Source organism: Haliotis rufescens, unplaced genomic scaffold (assembly GCF_023055435.1).
Source record: "Haliotis rufescens isolate VD_foot unplaced genomic scaffold, xgHalRufe1.0.p SCAF_13, whole genome shotgun sequence".
In the NCBI taxonomy this organism is placed as follows: Eukaryota; Metazoa; Mollusca; class Gastropoda; order Lepetellida; family Haliotidae; genus Haliotis; species Haliotis rufescens.
This window is the reverse complement of record NW_025963813.1, coordinates 4,391,602-4,409,540: the sequence shown is the minus strand read 5'-3', so window position 1 is coordinate 4,409,540 and position 17,939 is coordinate 4,391,602. Positions and strand designations below refer to the sequence as shown.

Below are 17,939 nucleotides of genomic sequence, written 5' to 3'. Positions count from 1 at the left end.
TGGCATAGCTAACAATGGCATGGTACCCAAGAAGTGGATGCGGGACGGAATTGGTCCCCACATACTGTTTTATTCTTGTAGGAGACAAACTGATTGTTGATCAGGCGGTTTCAATGGTTGACATAGCCCCGGGTATACTGTCACTCCTTTAATTGCGTCCTTTGTTTCAGTCGGTCGCACTGGTCCTTGTGAAGAACTGGTGAAGGAGCTCCCGCCATTCAGTCTGATAGCTGCTGCACCCATCATGTCCATACTGGCACAGATGGCGATACAACTCGCCACACAGGTGTACTGCTTCCTCCATGTTCTGAGACAACCCTGGTAGGTACCACCACCATCCTCGATTGTCCAGGGCAGTATATTCCATTCCATAAGGATACATACCCTGAACTTTTAATTTCCAGGCTCTGTCCTACTGATGTCATTGGTGCCAAGTATGAATCTGATACTTTATATACTAATCTGTTTGTCATCACTGTTGCATGTCTGTTGTCACTGTTGCAGGTTTGTACCCTACATAGACAACGAGGACGACTACTATGCGAGCTATGAGAACTCTGCTGTCTTTCTGATTTCCTCGTATCAATATATCACTCTAGCCATCGCCTTTTCCAAGGGAGCACCATTTAGGAAGCCTATGTTTTCAAACAGTAAGCGCCGCTTAGGAACGCAATATTAGGAAGGCATAACTGGTAAAATGAAGAATAGCTGGAATCTTCAGAACAGAAGACCGCTTTATTTTGCTGTGGCAGAGATAATGGCCTGTGAGATACACATGACAGTTTACCTGTGCATGATTGGATAGGAAAATGTGATAGTTTTCACAATTTACAGAATTCTTCCCAAATTTTGTTTTCTTACTTTGAAACAGATGTTAATATTTTTAATATATTTGAAATAATAACAAATGACAACATACCGGAATTCATTGACATTCTTTCATCAACAAGGGTGGGGGGAGGTTCCATCCTCGTGACTCAATTTGTAAGAGGTGGCATGAGTTCTGACGTACTGGCTGGAGAGAAGTCTGCATACATAAATAGTTTGGCTAGTTATTTTAACGCAATATAACCTGCATGTTTATACAATGGGCATAGCCCAAACCGCAATATTGCTGAAATATTGCTAAAAGCGAAACAAAACCATCCTTAGTCACTCACTCTACATGTTGAAGAACACCCATGAGGTGAATATTCAGTGTTACTCCGGATTCCTGAAGCTGAGATAAGAGTTATTATGATTGGTTCCAGACTTGTTCCTCATGAACCTCGCCATCTGTCTTGTCGGCTGCTTGTGGGTGACGATCCAGCCCCCACAGGGGCTAGCGGACATCATTGAGGTAGGTCCCGGGGTCAGGCTTTAGATAACTCTCACTTGTCGTGAGAAGCGACTAAGATGGTTAAGGAGACATGCTTGAACGCTGTCATCGTACTGGGTGTTTCTAATATTTTCAATCACTGGTTTGTCTCGTAATATACTGAATAAAATGTGACTTGGTTCCTCCTGACTCGGGATTTTATAACATGTGGGACTGTGCGATCTAATCTGATCTGGTTGAATACCGTTGTTGAAATGGATTTGGAACTCGAAAATATTTTGTAAACCTCCAGCTACCGGCATTGGCTCCCACAAGTATTTCCAGGCACACATACACAATAACCGCAACTCTGAAAATGTTTAATGTTTATGGCATATCTGTATATTTAGAGACAATGAATGTGCTAATTGCTGTTTTTTCTTGATTACATTGTTTGTGTCTCTGATGTTGTAGTTGCTGGTGTTCCCATCCATACCCTACGCCATGGTGCACGTCGGCATTGCCCTCTTCAACTGCCTGCTTTCTATCCTGGTTGAGGTGAGTAGTCGATGTGAGGGACAGAATTTTGTACAGTATTTCAGTAAAACAGAGCGTGTCAGCTTAATGTGTGAGGAAATCCTGAAGCGATGCAGGGCTTATACCTCTTTGGTCTGTTTGTTTGCTACACACAGCGATATTACATCTCTATGACGGCATCTATCCACGAAATCGGGATAAGATGGCATGCATCAACCAAGTGAGCCTGACCGCCCGATCCATTTGGTCACCCCTTATGACCAGCGTAGGTTGCTGGGAATCTGTTCCTACTCGGAATCCCCACTGGGTTCATAAAAAATAACATATACTCCTCAGCATGTGGCCTGCATTCCAACTTTGTCAGGTCAATCGATGAGATAAACAGTTTAGGTGACAACATAAGTGATATATCCTCTATTTCCTTTTGAACAGACCTACGCGGTGGACAACACTTCTCTCTGGGAAAGCTGTCAAAATTTCTTCAAAAACTATCTCCCTTCCGCGCAGACCAAATACGCTGCCATTGAAGAAGACATAGCAGGAAATCCCTCATGGCCGCCAGTCAGTCAGTCAGCCGTCAGTCTAGCAGAGGTCTTCCAGAGATTGGACAGTGCTCACCACGTCCCGAAAGATCTCAACACTGCTCCCGGGAAAGAGATTCTAGAGGATCTCATCGAAGACTCGGACGCAGAGACGCGGAGTATCAAATATCTCGGCCAAGTGACGCCCGACTCCGAGCGTATGAAATCGCTCAGCGGGGAGACCCCGGATCATACCAAGAATTCAACAGCTGGTTACACCCAGCGACAGTTATCGACAGAGGGTGGGCATCACAACATGGAGCAGTTTGAAACTCCGCTTCTGTCTGATGGCGCTGCAAATTCCAGTGGTGGGATAGATAATCAGGTGGTGACAAGTTTTGATGACAACGGCAGGTACACCACATCCTTGTGACCCGTCGTGACCTTGACCCCTGACATTTGCTCACATGGACCATAATCCTCAAAGTCAAACTTTTTTGCAGAAACACAGATCTATAACAAGACGTCACTGACATTATTATCTCATTGAACATTACTCAGAGCATAAACGTTGTAGTCAAGTTGTATGAATTACGGACGTATATACTAGAAGATGAACTTCACATGGTATTTCAGTGTCCCAAGTAAGCAGATTAGTAGATGATTTTATAAATAGCCTTAAACATTTCGAAATTGTGTATCCTTAATATATATAATAACTTAAATATGTTTCGTACATAAAAACAAACCAGGGTTATTCTAGATATCTGAACAGTATATATAAAATAGAATAATCAACCAACACTCACCTTTGTAGCTGATAATGGTTATAAATTAATATGCAACATCAGGAACTGTGATATTTTTTTATTCTGTTAAACTCCATGTGACATCATCTCCCTGTCCCCGACCTTGGTACACCATCCCCCTGTCCCCAACCACAGTACATCATCCCCCTGTCCCCGACCACAGTACATCATCCCCCTGTCCCCGACCTTGGTACACCATCCCCCTGTCCCCAACCACAGTACATCATCTCCCTGTCCCCAACCACTGTACACCATCCCCCTGTCCCCAACCACAGTACATCATCTCCCTGTCCCCGACCACAGTACATCATCTCCCTGTCCCCGACCACGGTACACCATCCCCCTGTCCCCGACCACGGTACACCATCTCCCTGTCCCCAACCACAGTACATCATCTCCCTGTCCCCAACCACTGCACATCATGACCCTGTCCCCAACCACTGTACACCATCCCCCTGTCCCCAACCACAGTACATCATCTCCCTGTCCCCGACCACAGTACATCATCTCCCTGTCCCCGACCACGGTACACCATCCCCCTGTCCCCGACCACAGTACATCATCCCCCTGTCCCCGACCTTGGTACACCATCCCCCTGTCCCCAACCACAGTACATCATCTCCCTGTCCCCAACCACTGTACACCATCCCCCTGTCCCCAACCACAGTACATCATCTCCCTGTCCCCGACCACAGTACATCATCTCCCTGTCCCCGACCACGGTACACCATCCCCCTGTCCCCGACCACGGTACACCATCTCCCTGTCCCCAACCACAGTACATCATCTCCCTGTCCCCAACCACTGCACATCATGACCCTGTCCCCAACCACTGTACACCATCCCCCTGTCCCCAACCACAGTACATCATCTCCCTGTCCCCGACCACAGTACATCATCCCCCTGTCCCCGACCACAGTACATCATCCCCCTGTCCCCGACCTTGGTACACCATCCCCCTGTCCCCAACCACAGTACATCATCTCCCTGTCCCCAACCACTGTACACCATCCCCCTGTCCCCAACCACAGTACATCATCTCCCTGTCCCCGACCACAGTACATCATCTCCCTGTCCCCGACCACGGTACACCATCCCCCTGTCCCCGACCACGGTACACCATCTCCCTGTCCCCAACCACAGTACATCATCTCCCTGTCCCCAACCACTGCACATCATGACCCTGTCCCCAACCACTGTACACCATCCCCCTGTCCCCAACCACAGTACATCATCTCCCTGTCCCCGACCACAGTACATCATCTCCCTGTCCCCGACCACGGTACACCATCCCCCTGTCCCCGACCACGGTACACCATCTCCCTGTCCCCAACCACAGTACATCATCTCCCTGTCCCCGACCACTGCACATCATGACCCTGTCCCCAACCACTGTACATCATTTCACTGTCCCCGTTCACGGTACATCATCTCCCTGTCCCCGACCACGGTGCATCATCTCCCTGTCCCCAACCACAGTACATCATCTCCCTGTCCCCGACCACGATACATCATGACCCTGTCCCCGACCACGGTACATCATCTCCCTGTCCCCAACCACAGTACATCATCTCCCTGTCCCCGACCACGATACATCATGACCCTGTCCCCGACCACAGTACATCATCTCCCTGTCCCCGACCACTGTACATCATCTCCCTGTCCCCGACCACTGTACATCATCTCCCTGTCCCCGACCACGGTACATCATCTCCCTGTCCCCGACCACGGTACATCATCTCCCTGTCCCCGACCACGGTACATCATCTCCCTGTCCACGACCACGGTACATCATCTCCCTGTCCACGACCACAGTACATCATCTCCCTGTCCCCGACCACAGTACATCATCTCCCTGTCCACGACCACAGTACATCATCTCCCAGTCCCCGACCACAGTACATCATCTCCCTGTCCCCGACCACGGTACATCATCTCCCTGTCCATGACCACAGTACATCATCTCCCTGTCCCCGACCACAGTACATCATCTCCCTGTCCCCGACCACAGTACATCATCTCCCTGTCCATGACCACAGTACATCATCTCCCAGTCCCCGACCACAGTACATCATCTCCCTGTCCCCGACCACGGTACATCATCTCCCTGTCCCCGACCACGGTACACCATCCCCCTGTCCCCGACCACGGTACACCATCTCCCTGTCCCCAACCACAGTACATCATCTCCCTGTCCACGACCACGGTACATCATCTCCCTGTCCCCGACCACAGTACATCATCTCCCAGTCCCCGACCACAGTACATCATCTCCCTGTCCCCGACCACGGTACATCATCTCCCTGTCCCCGACCACGGTACACCATCCCCCTGTCCCCGACCACGGTACACCATCTCCCTGTCCCCAACCACAGTACATCATCTCCCTGTCCCCGACCACAGTACATCATCTCCCTGTCCATGACCACAGTACATCATCTCCCTGTCCCCGACCACGGTACATCATCTCCCTGTCCCCGACCACGGTACATCATCTCCCTGTCCCCGACAACTGTACATCATCCCCCTGTCCCCGACCACTGAACATCATCCCCCTGTCCCCGACCACAGTACATCATCCCCCTGTCCACGACCACGGTACATCATCTCCCTGTCCACGACCACTGCACATCATGACCCTGTCCCCAACCACTGTATATCATCCCCCTGTCCCCGACCACTGTACATCATTTCACTGTCCCCGACCACTGCACATCATGACCCTGTCCCCAACCACTGTATATCATTTCACTGTCCACGACCACGGTACATCATCCCCCTGTCCACGACCACAGTACATCATCTCCCTGTCCCCGACCACTGCACATCATGACCCTGTCCCCAACCACTGTATATCATCCCCCTGTCCCCGACCACTGTACATCATTTCACTGTCCCCGATCACTGTACACCATCTCGCCGTCCCCGACCATAGTATCATCTCCCTATCCCCGACCACAGTACATCATTTCCCTGTCCCCAACCACAGTACATCATCTCCCTGTCCCCGACCACTGTACATCATCCCCCTGTCCCCGACCACGGTACATCATCTTTCTGTCCCCGACCACTGTACACCATCTCGCTGTGCCCGACGACGGCACATCATTTCCCTTCAACCGACTGCAGTATATTATATCCGTCCCCGACCACGGTACACCATCTCCCTGTCACCAACTACGGATACACCGATAAGATCTTCGGAAAAGGTCTTCAGGAACTCATGATTGTCGTTTGTGGCGACTAACGGGATCGGGTGGTCAGGCTCGCTGACTTGGATTATGCATGTCATCTTATTGCGTGCTCATGATATCAATCACTGGATTGCCTGGTCCAGACTCGAATATTTACATACCGCCGTCATATAGCTGGAATATTGCTAAGTTCAGCGTTAAACACCAACAAACAAACAAATCTTATCCCAATTGCGTGGATTGATGCTCGTAATGATAAAAACTGGATTGGCTGGTCCAGACTCAATTATTTACAGTGAGTGCAGCGTCGTACAACAAACGGTACATCCTATCTTAGTCCTCTCAACAATTATCTACTGGTAATCAACATATCCCGATTTTGTTTGTAAAATAGTTGTATTGTTGTCGAATGAGTTAATACAAATAAAAGGTAGATGGCAGTTATACCGAACTAAGTACCTTCAGCCTGAGAAATTTGATGAATGTTTGTAAATGTTAACTGTCATTAATGTTAAAATGAAAATATTAAACTATTTACTTGTCGTAAGTCTAAGCTAATGTTTGGGAGTTACGATCACCTCAGCCCTCCGATCGCTTTGTCCAACGGCACAATGATCTTCAAGGTGGTTAAATTGGGTCGAATAGCTGTGCTGTATGACTGCTGAATGTGGTCGTTAAAGCGTTCGCTCGTCACGCCGAAGACCCGGGTTCGATTCCCGACATGGTTACAATGTATGAAGCCCATTTCTGGTGTCCACCGCCGTGATATTGATGGAATTGCTGAAATCGGCGTAAAACCATACTCAGTCAGTCAGTCGTGTCCCAATGGCTTTTCAATCACTGGTTTGCCTGGTCCAGATCCGATTATTTACAGAACGCTGTGATTACTGACTTGAGCGATGAGCAAATAACATTCATTCAGTCATTTAAAGTTATATATAGAGACAACTGTGACATTACTGAACGTGCTGTTTAGAAATCGATATTTGTTAGATGTATTTGATGACAAATGAAACAGGATACACTTGAAATTTATTGAAAGGAATACATTATTTCCTCTAATATTTTACAATGTCAGTCAAACATAAATCTTTTAGCGTCATAAACTCGATTACCCCAGAACCGAAGCTCGCATCGCTTTATCTGTTAGAGGGGTTATATTCTCTTTGGCTGGAACTTGGGTCCAGATTGGCAATTTTATATCTGAAGGATAAACCCCAACCCGAGTTTATATATTTTCGATCAAAACCGAGAAGGTGTTTATCCAACTTAAAAACGGCATAAATGAAAAAAAAGTGATGTGTAAATACCAGAAACAATTATAAACATTGGAAAGCGTTACAGTGAAACAATAGAGGAAACGCGGTATAAGATGAAAATGCGATCTGTCACATGATCACGAGAAAGCGAAAGCGCACGTGCAGCATGCATACGACAAAATCATAAGTGACACGTCTGTTATTGGTGATGGAAGAATGTTTTTGGATATGGCAAGACGAACGTTCAATGAATGAAAGCCACCTTCGTAAATATTTTTTTGAAGTTCGTTGTGTTCGAGGCGAGAAAACAGGAAAATAGTGTCTACCCTTCATTCCCCTCAGCGTAAGAGAAACAGGATTATTTGCCGACTAATTCGCATAACCTCCTGGACGCCGTCATGACAGGTCCGCTTGAGGTCTTCGTGCTGTATCACGGAAAGTACCAGTTTCGCTAACTGTGAAAGTATCTTGTGGGTGGGACAGAGGAGTGGGAGATCGACACAGGATTATACTAAACTGGTGAGTTTTATGTAATATACTACACACAAAAAGTTAGTGATCTTGAAATAATGAATTGTGGAAAAGGACAGTATTCCTCGAAACTTTATCTGTTTTAAACACATCGAAAGGATTTACCCTTCCAAATGTACGAATACTTTTTTCATATCATGTGTTTACTGTGCCTAAAACCTCAGCACCTTTGTATTAACATTGCAATATCTGACTGAATTGTGAGTTAAACACCACTGGGCAATGACAACGTCTTTTTAAGTCCCTCTAATTGTCCTTGAAATGTAAATATCACAAAGAAAACGTGGGTCACCGGGACATGGAAGAATTAACAAGGACATATTATAATTTACTAATATCAAGACGAATAGTTCATCCTTTTATGAACCGGTATATTACTTTGTGCTTTAAACGTGGGTGTAGTTTGGTATCTTGTCGTTAAAATTACTCTTTTCTTGATCAGGGCTATGATTCTTCATGCATGGTCCATCAACATGGGCAAGGATATATATGTGATTGATGAATGTGCTCGGGTTAGCCCCGATGTATTGTCATCAACTTATAAATGGTAGATTAGAATAAATTACCTAAATAAGGACTGTATTTTTCAATACAAGAATATTTTGGCTTTGAATCTTGTGTAAAACACATTGATATAGTAAGATATAGAAATACTCTTATACATGTACAATGTTTTTGCTCTAGCCATTCACTTTTGTTAGAAGGGGGCACGGGTGGCCCAGTCGTCTAAGGCGCCGCAATTCGCTGTGCAGAGTTGCGTCCCTTGGGCACGCCAGAAACCTATGAACCTATCCCAGTTCGCCCCGATTATGTTTCTAGGTTTGTCAGCACCATACCCGTGCTCGTGGGTTTCACCGAAGTGGTAAACGTCTGAGACCTGCATCACTTCGGGCTTTCTTCCCACATTAAGCTGACACGCCGCGATATAACTGGAACACTGTTAAAAGCGGCGTTAAATCCAACTCACTCACTCACTCACTCGGGTTGGTCCAATATGAATTGTATACATAACCCCAGTCGCCAAAAGAGATTCACGTGCCTGATGCACAGTGAACATATTTTCCAGTTTCATAAAAGAATCCAATCAATGTGATATTAGCATACACATGTTCATTAACCTATTGACGCTTGTTGGCATATGTTTATGTTTGACACCCTAAATACCAAGGTGCCCCTTCAATAATTAGGCGAGTGTTTATTTGAAGCAAAAGATTTACCTGCACTGTCTAAAGCTAAAGTATGGGGACTTCCTCCCGTCCCTGACATTGAAACAGTCCATGATCGTTATTGTCTAAACGGTTCTCAATTTTAGTCTAAGGCGCCGCGATTCGCTGTGCAGAGCTGCGTCCCTTTGGCACGCCAGAAACCTATGATTGTGGGTTCGAATCCCGGTTCGCCCCGATTATGTTTCTAGTTTTGTCAGCACCATACCCGTACTCGTGGGTTTCACCGAAGTGATAAACGTCTGAGACCTGCATCACTTCGGGCTTTCCTTCCTCATTAAGCTGACACGCCGCGATATAAGTGTAATACTGTTAAAAGCGGCGTTAAACCCAACTCACTCACACTCTCATTTATAGTAACTCGCTGAATTGTAAACTGGGTTTCTATTAAGATTGTACACTATGTACAATGAAAAGATCATAAAGTGTTGGTTGAAAGGCAGTTGTCAATATTTAAGCGCAGAGACTGGTAAACAATGTTGAACCTCTAATGCTAAATTAAATGCCAGTTATTGTAGTAATGCAGGCTAAGTGTACAAATATCAAAAAGTATCTAGGATTTAACTAGCGTTCGATGGTGTTTGTCTGCAGCAAGCTATTTGGAATAATATAGTACTTGTTTCTATTTTAAGCAGCGATGTATTGTCATCAACTTATAAATGGTAGATTAGAATAAATTACCTAAATAAGGACTGTATTTTTCAATACAAGAATATTTTGGCTTTGAATCTTGTGTAAAACACATTGATATAGTAAGATTTAGAAATACTCTTATACATGTACAATGTTTTTGCTCTAGCCATTCACTTTTGTTAGAAGGGGGCCCGGGTGGCCCAGTCGTCTAAAGCGCCGCGATTCGCTGTGCAGAGTTGCGTCCCTTCGGACACGCCAGAAACCTATGATTGTGGGTTCGTATCCCGATTCGACCCGATTATGTTTCTAGGTTTGTCAGCACCATACCCGTGCTCGTGGGTTTCACCGAAGTGGTAAACGTCTGAGACCTGCATCACTTCGGGCTTTCCTCCCACATTAAGCTTACACGCCGCGATATAAGTGTAATACTGTTAAAAGCGGCGTTAAACCCAACTCACTCACTCACTCACTCACATTTGTTAGAAAGTGGAAGAATATATGATATACCAGGGAGTACCGGTATACGGCTGTGCCCATTTTGAATTGTACCACAAATGGAAACGGAATATAATGTTTGCTCATAATGCCCCTTCTATCTCAGAGACCTGTGAATATTACGGGGTAGAATAGGTCTTCAGCAACCCTTGCTTGCCGTAAAAGGTGACTATGCTTGTCGTAAAAGGTGACTAACGGGATCGGGTAGTCAGGCTCGCTGACTTGGTTGATGCATGTCATCGTATCCCAATTGCGTGGATCGATGCTCATGATTTCAATCACTGGATTGTCTTGTCCAGACTGGATTATTTACAGACTGTCGTCATATAGCTATGTAAGCGACAACAAACCATCCATCCAACCATCCTTCTATCTCAGACGGAGTATTATTCCGTTATATTATTGTGAATTCTCTTGCCATGAAAAGTAACTCCCCCCAACTAAAATATGTTGCAAAGTATATATTTCACCACATTTGTAGGGGACTTACTGGTCCTTATACCTATGTATAGGATAGCTACGGGTCAATCGCAAAGAACGAAGAGTGGTTTATTATAGACTTCAGTGTGAAAGACTGAGTTTTCCCGAAGTTGAGAAAAGTGATAATGTCATTGCAGTGAACATCACACTTGATATTTCTCTGCAGTGAACATAAAGCATTTTTTATAAATTGTATCCCTTTATCGTTAATGTCGAGCCCCGACACAAACTGTTGACTTGCTTTTCAGGTTAGTTCCACATTGACGAGGCAAAATAATGACAGATGGACAATTAAACGGGGACCATGTTATCTCTGCCATGTTGAGGACGTTATCTCCGCTATTTTGGGGATGACGTTAATTCCACTATGTTGGGGACCACGTTAGTTTGGGACAACGATATAGCTGCTATGTTGAGGACATAGAGATTACTACGAATTGCAAGATAAATGGTATCTGACACACATGTAGAAATCTGTTTCTTACACACCCTAATATAGCACCAAATTAGGATCGAATAGATGCTCATTTAGTTTGTTATCTCCGCTATGTCGAGAACGACGTTATCTCACCTATGTCGAGGATGACGTTAATTCCGCTTATAGGGACGACGTTATCTCCGCAATGGCGAGGACGACTCCACTATGACGAGGCGGACTCAACTATGACGAGGCGGACTCAACTATGACGAGGCGACGTTATTCCCGTCTTGTTGAGGGCGTCATCTCGGCTTGTTGGGGTTGACATAATATCTGCTATGTTGAGACGATGTAATCTCTGTTGGGGATGACTCCGATATGGCGAGGGCGACTCCGCTATGTTGAGGACAACATTATCTCCTTTATGTCGAGGACGGCGTTATCTCCAATATGTTAGGAACGACGTCATCTCCGCTATGTAAGGGACGATGTTATCTCCGCTATGTAAGGGACGATGTTATCTCCGCTATGTAAGGGACGATGTTATCTCCGCTATGTAAGGGACGATGTTATCTCCGCTATGTAAGGGACGATGTTATCTCCGCTATGTAAGGGACGACGTCATCTCCGCTATGTAAGGGACGACGTCATCTCCGCTATGTCAGGGACGACGTTATCTCCGCTATGTAAGGGACGATGTTATCTCCGCTATGTAAGGGACGACGTCATCTCCGCTATGTAAGGGACGACGTCATCTCCGCTATGTCAGGGACGATGTTATCTCCGCTATGTAAGGGACGACGTCATCTCCGCTATGTCAGGGACGATGTTATCTCCGCTATGTCAGGAACGACGTTATCTCCGCTTTGTCAGGGACGACGTTACTGTTGAGGACGCTATTTTGTGACAGCGTTACGCTATGTTTGGGACCACTAAACTAAATGTATGCGACGACGTTGAGGACGACTCCTTTATTTTAGGGACGGCATTATCTTCGCTATGTTTAGGACGACTGAACTGAACTTTGTAGGGGATGACGTTATGTCCGCTGTGTCGAGGACGACTCTATGTTGAGGCGACTTTATCTTTATCTCAGCTATGTTGGGGATGACATAATCTTGTTAAGGACGGTGTTGTGGGCAACATTGTATACGCTATGTTGGAGACGACCTTATCCTGCTATGTTGAGGGCGCGTAATCTCCGCAATGTTGGGGACAGCGTTATCTTCTCTTTGCCACATTATCTCTGCTATGATTTGGATGACTGAACTGAACTTTATTTCACTTCGCTGTGTTATTTTAAGGAAACAAAGTATAGCTAGCGGTATTTTAAATTCTTTGTGATCTGTGCTGTATTTAATATATTTCTAATTTCATATTTGATAGTTGCCCCCCTAGATTTTTCCTAGAAAACAGTTTCATTTGAATCAAGTTGGTGACAAGTGAAACTAGTGCAAATATTTGTGCAAATAACCGCGCTAAATTTAACATTTGAAACCTCACGCTGCGCGTCCGGTTCCAAATTCAATTTAGCGCGGTTGAATCTACAGGTAACCTAGCTCTACATTGAAAACAAAGTATGTTTATCTCCTAATTTAAAAGTCATTCTGCCATGAATTTGGAATTTACTCGATTCTGATTGGTCAATAAACAATAAACCCCCTCTGATTGAAACAGCTGGTTTGACGACCGCATCACTGCGGAAGCTAATATTCATAGAATAGTACTATTTTCAGTCACTGTCGGTAGGCATATTTAAATAATTATATCTACAATTACAGGTTACAAAATGCACAGATACAGTTACTACAATATTCAAAGGATGTGTGGCAATACATTTCATGCAGAAAACACGATAGAAATCAACAAAGGGAATGTATTTACGTTTTGGAGACAACATAGAGCTTGTAATTTTGGCGATATGAATCGTTATCAATCACTGGATTGTCAAGACCGCTGGAATATTGCTAAGTGGGGCCTAAACAACCGACAAAACTGGCAAATAAATCTAGATGTGGTTTTGTTTTCATGTTCATGTATTCCTGGTCATGTCTGGTGGATTTAATGGATCTGGTCCTCGGGATCAGTGTCATGGTACCCCAACAGTGTGGGCCGTTGCTGGAGTATTGAGGATTGGACATAAAACAAATCATATTTAATATATCTCATATTTTTATTTTTGCTGGTCAGTAGGTAACAGTAACAAAGTCAAGATCTGTTCACTAGTTAGAACACAATTCTGTGAGTGACAGGCAGAATTAGCTGTGAAGAGAACCTAAAACATGGAAGTTGATCTGTAAACATAATCAATTCTGTCATCTCTTGGAGAGGTATAAAATAGTAGTAAAGTATGCTTCAAATGAGAATTACTATTCACTATTTGCAGTAGATGGATTTCTTTAAAAAAATTATTAATAGTAATTTTAAGTCTCTTGTCATGAAACTTGTTACATGAGCTTGTTATTCAGGTAGTCAAATCCCCATCACCAATTACACGTCATTATTAATGACACTCAACATGGAGAGACATCGCAAATTGGCTAGCTCCTGAATATATTGTTACAGCTTGATAGACGTGAATTATTCAGATTACCATATTTCTGATGAGATACTTCAGAATCAGAAAGTAACAAGACAAACACTACAAACTAAAATAATCAATGCTGGTTGCAAACATTGGCTAGGCGGCTAATCATATATTATTCTAGATGGGTGGGGCCAAAGGCACACACAAATATATAAAAATCAGACCCAAATTGTTTCCTCCAAAATAATGAAGACAAACACTACTTCCAGAAAAAGAAAATGAGGTGTAAGTATTAGGATAATCAATAAACAATATCTGCTTATCTATTTGCGCACCACAGAAATATTACAATACAAATGTCATTTCAGTGGAAGCAAAATCTAGGCTCTGGAAGCACAAACACTGGAATTTCCAAGCTCGATTGAAGCACCTTCATATAAAAAACATGCACATCATGTAAATCAACAACAGACATTTTGCAAATCAACCAAAATCTGCACCTTGAAATCCATGTTTACAAACCGAATGTCTTGTTTGTAACTATGCATGTTTGTCCAGCAAGTGTAGATTCCAACATCTTTTACTTGTCAAGACATTATGATTGGTAAGTAATATTTTCAGGGATTAAAGGTTACCATAACTAAAAAAAAGGTCAAAGGTTCACTTTTAATTACCAATGACAATGTTAAAAAAAAATCTGCACTACAATCATCACATATGCTTTGGTACTAATGGTGATTATTGACATAAATCTCTGTATATATATATACATATATAGACTTGCAATAAAAGTGTTATGCTTCCGCATCTGTGAGCCATCAGCTGCATCAATATTATATAAAATAAATATGATCTTGGTAAATAAGTACAAGTAACTAATAAATATGTAATTGAAATGTAAAGAATGAATGATAAAACTCAGATTCAAATAAAGTGTAATAAAATAATCATAAAATGCTTTACTTGAGAATCAACAGTATTGTAATAATATGATATGAAACTGGAATATGTACCATACTGATATCTATATTACATAACTGTTGGAGATTTAATCCTCAGAATAAACCGACTTAATACAATAAAATACATTCAAGGTCACATTTGTGTATTAATTGGCAGTTCCAGCCTAAAACTTTACAGAAAATGGGCACCATGTATTTAACTGAAGATACCCTTTTCATATTCACATAATGTCTGCAGTTCTTAAATATATACCATTCCCCCACCCAAACAGATAATAGTTGGTCCCATAATTTGTCTTGTGACACCAATGTTGTTTCGGTGCTACCAATTTTCTATAACCCCAAACTATGCATTTTATGTAATAAGCACCATGTTGTGGAGCATTGTAGATGACATTTTGGATTTTTGTTTATGATCTAACGAGAATGGCAGAATCATAGGATTCATTCTGGTGACATTGGGACAGAAATAAAATATTAACTGGAGCATCGCTGAAAATTCTATGTAAATACGTCAATTATATGCTCAACCTTTGTGTTGATCCTAAGTATAAATAAATGTACATGATTATGCTGACAAATCAAGGTGAGATTGATCTTCGGACATATTTTGCAGACCACCCTATCCACCCCCGAAAACATGTTACCTGTAATTAATGACCATTCCCTAAATAATATTGTTATAAATTGAGTCAATTTGTCGTCATGATCAGAACGAAAAATATTATGCTTTCCATAACATCCTGGCTGGAAAGTTTATCTGTGGAAGAACCATGGCTGAGTACATTTCTTTTCAGGAAGACAATTTGTTGAATGTTAGCTGTCAACAATACAGTGGCATGTAACTAAAAGGGTGCCGAGTATCAACATACATCTTTTCAGGAAGACAATTTGTTGAGTAATAGATTGCAACAATACAGAGGATTGAAGTATCACAATTTGAAGCTTGATCATATATTGGATATCTCAGACTAAAATTTAACCTTGCTAAACAGTGGCACAATATAATAACAGTACCCAATACATGTACAAATGATATACCTCCCCATCGTTGTAGTCCATGGTGGTGAGATTACATTCATGAATGAATCAGAGCGCCTGTTAATAATAAAGGGACACCACTTTGTAAGCAACTCATGTAACAAATATTTACATATTCAAGAATTCATAATTGTGTTGAAAATCACAGATGAAACAATACCATTTTTAATGGTGTGATTGTTAACAAGTACAAAATATAATGTAAAAATCACCCTCAAAATTGGAAAAATTATGATGTAAGATGTACTTTTGACAGGACAGAGGTCTGCCATATTGGTAACTCCCTCTCTATTCTGTGACAAGTATGTGTCATGAATATCCAAGCAGTACTCCCCACAAAGTCATTTTATGAAACATACTCCCACGAATCTGTTGTCATAATGCAGTTATGAATTTGCCATTATCATCTAAACTGGTCTCTCCTTTTCGGAACCTGACATCCGAGTCAGATTTCAGAAGCGGTGTCTCAAACTGCTCCGTGTAATAACCCCCACCCTCTGCTGTAGCATTCTGGGTACGACCCAGTCCAGCGAGGGTCCCGCCGCTGAGAGATTGGATACTCTTTGCCTCCATGTCAGAGTCTTCAATGAGTTCATCCAGAACGTCCTTCCCGGTGCCCGTGTTGAGATCCTTCGGGACGTGGTGAGCACTGTCCAATCTCTGGAAGGCTAAGGCTAGATTGACTGTTGATGGACTGACTGGTGGCCATGATGGATTCTCAGCAATCTCTTGTTCAATGGCAGCATATTTGAACTGCGATGATGGAAGACAGTGTTTGACCTTTTCTCGACACTTCTCTCTCACTGAGGTGTTGTCGATCAAAAACATCTGCAGAAGAAAAACATTCTCTCATATTTATATACAGTATTTGTTGTCATATAATTGTGATGCCATAGTTTAATGTATAACAATAATTACATCATTTTCAACACTAGGTCATTCTGTCACACATCCCAATTTGAAGCATCGAAGAAAACTGCATACCATGGCACATTCTACTGACGGTATTCGAGCACCAGGCAAGTACTATTTAGTATGACACTTCAGGCATGTTAAAAATGACCAGAATGGGACACTTCGATAATGCTAAGCATACCTCTAGCATGACAGACAGGAGGAAGTTGATGATGGCTATGCCTAAGTACACCAGCGAGTAGGGCACGGACGGGAATGTCATCACCTGCAACAATCAATATTCAGTTGGTTGTCGTTGACCATCATGATATGAAATGCTGCCGAAGGAAGTGCTAGATGTACATGCAACATTTTGCGGCCTATAGTACAGCAAGTGTAAGAAGGTTACCTCCATGAGGTCAGCTAGCCCCTGGGGTGGGTAGACAGTGATCCAGACTGCACCAGCAGTACAGACAACCAAGTTGATCAGGAACAAATCTGAAACAAATACACATGGATATAGGGGAGTAACCTATAATTTGTAGGTACAGTGGATTGGGTTGGTCAGTTTGATTAATGATGATTAAAGCTTTTTAGTCCAAATTGCAAACATTTATATAAAATATATTGAAAACCTAAACAGCAACATATATGACGGATCCCCTGCCAAAGAAAACTGCTGAGAATGAAATTACTCACAGTTGGAGAAGATGGTCTTCCTGAAGGGCGCACCCTTTGAGAAGGCTACAGCCAGAGTGATATACTGGAAAGAGGATATGTAGAACACGGCCGAGTTTTCATAGCTCATGTAATCTTCGTCATCATGGTCGATAAACTTGTGAAACCTGAAACAGAACAAAATAAAAACAATTATGACAAACCTAGAAAGTAGTAGAGAGTTGGGCTGCAACAAATACACTATGAGGCGAATGCGATTCATATCATGAATATAGGGTAATGAATACGAATATTCATTCATGAATACAATAACAAGTCGATTTGTTATAGGTAGGAGAAAATAAGCTCAGCCAAATGCATGCATGCGCACCGGAACCTGAATTGGTGAAGTACTCTGTAGCAAGGTCTCTGAGGAAGTTATGGAAAAATTGCCGTGAAGT

General features: G+C 43.2%; 2 protein-coding genes across 8 annotated transcripts in view; one reads left to right on the top strand and one right to left on the bottom strand.

Annotated features, from left to right (window-relative positions):
• Nucleotides 1–3,275, top strand: part of LOC124152340 (polyamine-transporting ATPase 13A3-like) — a 40,493-nt gene extending 37,218 nt beyond the window's left edge. Inside the window, exons 28-32 of one of the 2 annotated variants that reach the window (XM_048394101.1) lie at nt 171–321; nt 505–650; nt 1,251–1,339; nt 1,772–1,855; nt 2,267–3,275. In XM_048394101.1, the coding sequence (XP_048250058.1) occupies nt 171–321; nt 505–650; nt 1,251–1,339; nt 1,772–1,855; nt 2,267–2,788 (992 nt within the window). In that variant the 3' untranslated portion in view covers nt 2,789–3,275. The remainder of the gene's footprint in view (nt 1–170; nt 322–504; nt 651–1,250; nt 1,340–1,771; nt 1,856–2,266) is intronic. The other variant, XM_048394103.1, reaches the window with a different exon arrangement.
• A 10,281-nt stretch (nt 3,276–13,556) lies between these two features.
• Nucleotides 13,557–17,939, bottom strand: part of LOC124152338 (polyamine-transporting ATPase 13A3-like) — a 47,804-nt gene continuing 43,421 nt past the window's right edge. For all 6 annotated transcript variants that reach the window (XM_048394095.1, XM_048394096.1, XM_046525241.2 and 3 more), the window contains 4 exons: nt 17,521–17,666; nt 17,231–17,319; nt 17,024–17,107; nt 13,557–16,755 (listed from right to left, as the gene is read on the bottom strand). In XM_048394095.1, the coding sequence (XP_048250052.1) occupies nt 16,303–16,755; nt 17,024–17,107; nt 17,231–17,319; nt 17,521–17,666 (772 nt within the window). In that variant the 3' untranslated portion in view covers nt 13,557–16,302. The remainder of the gene's footprint in view (nt 16,756–17,023; nt 17,108–17,230; nt 17,320–17,520; nt 17,667–17,939) is intronic.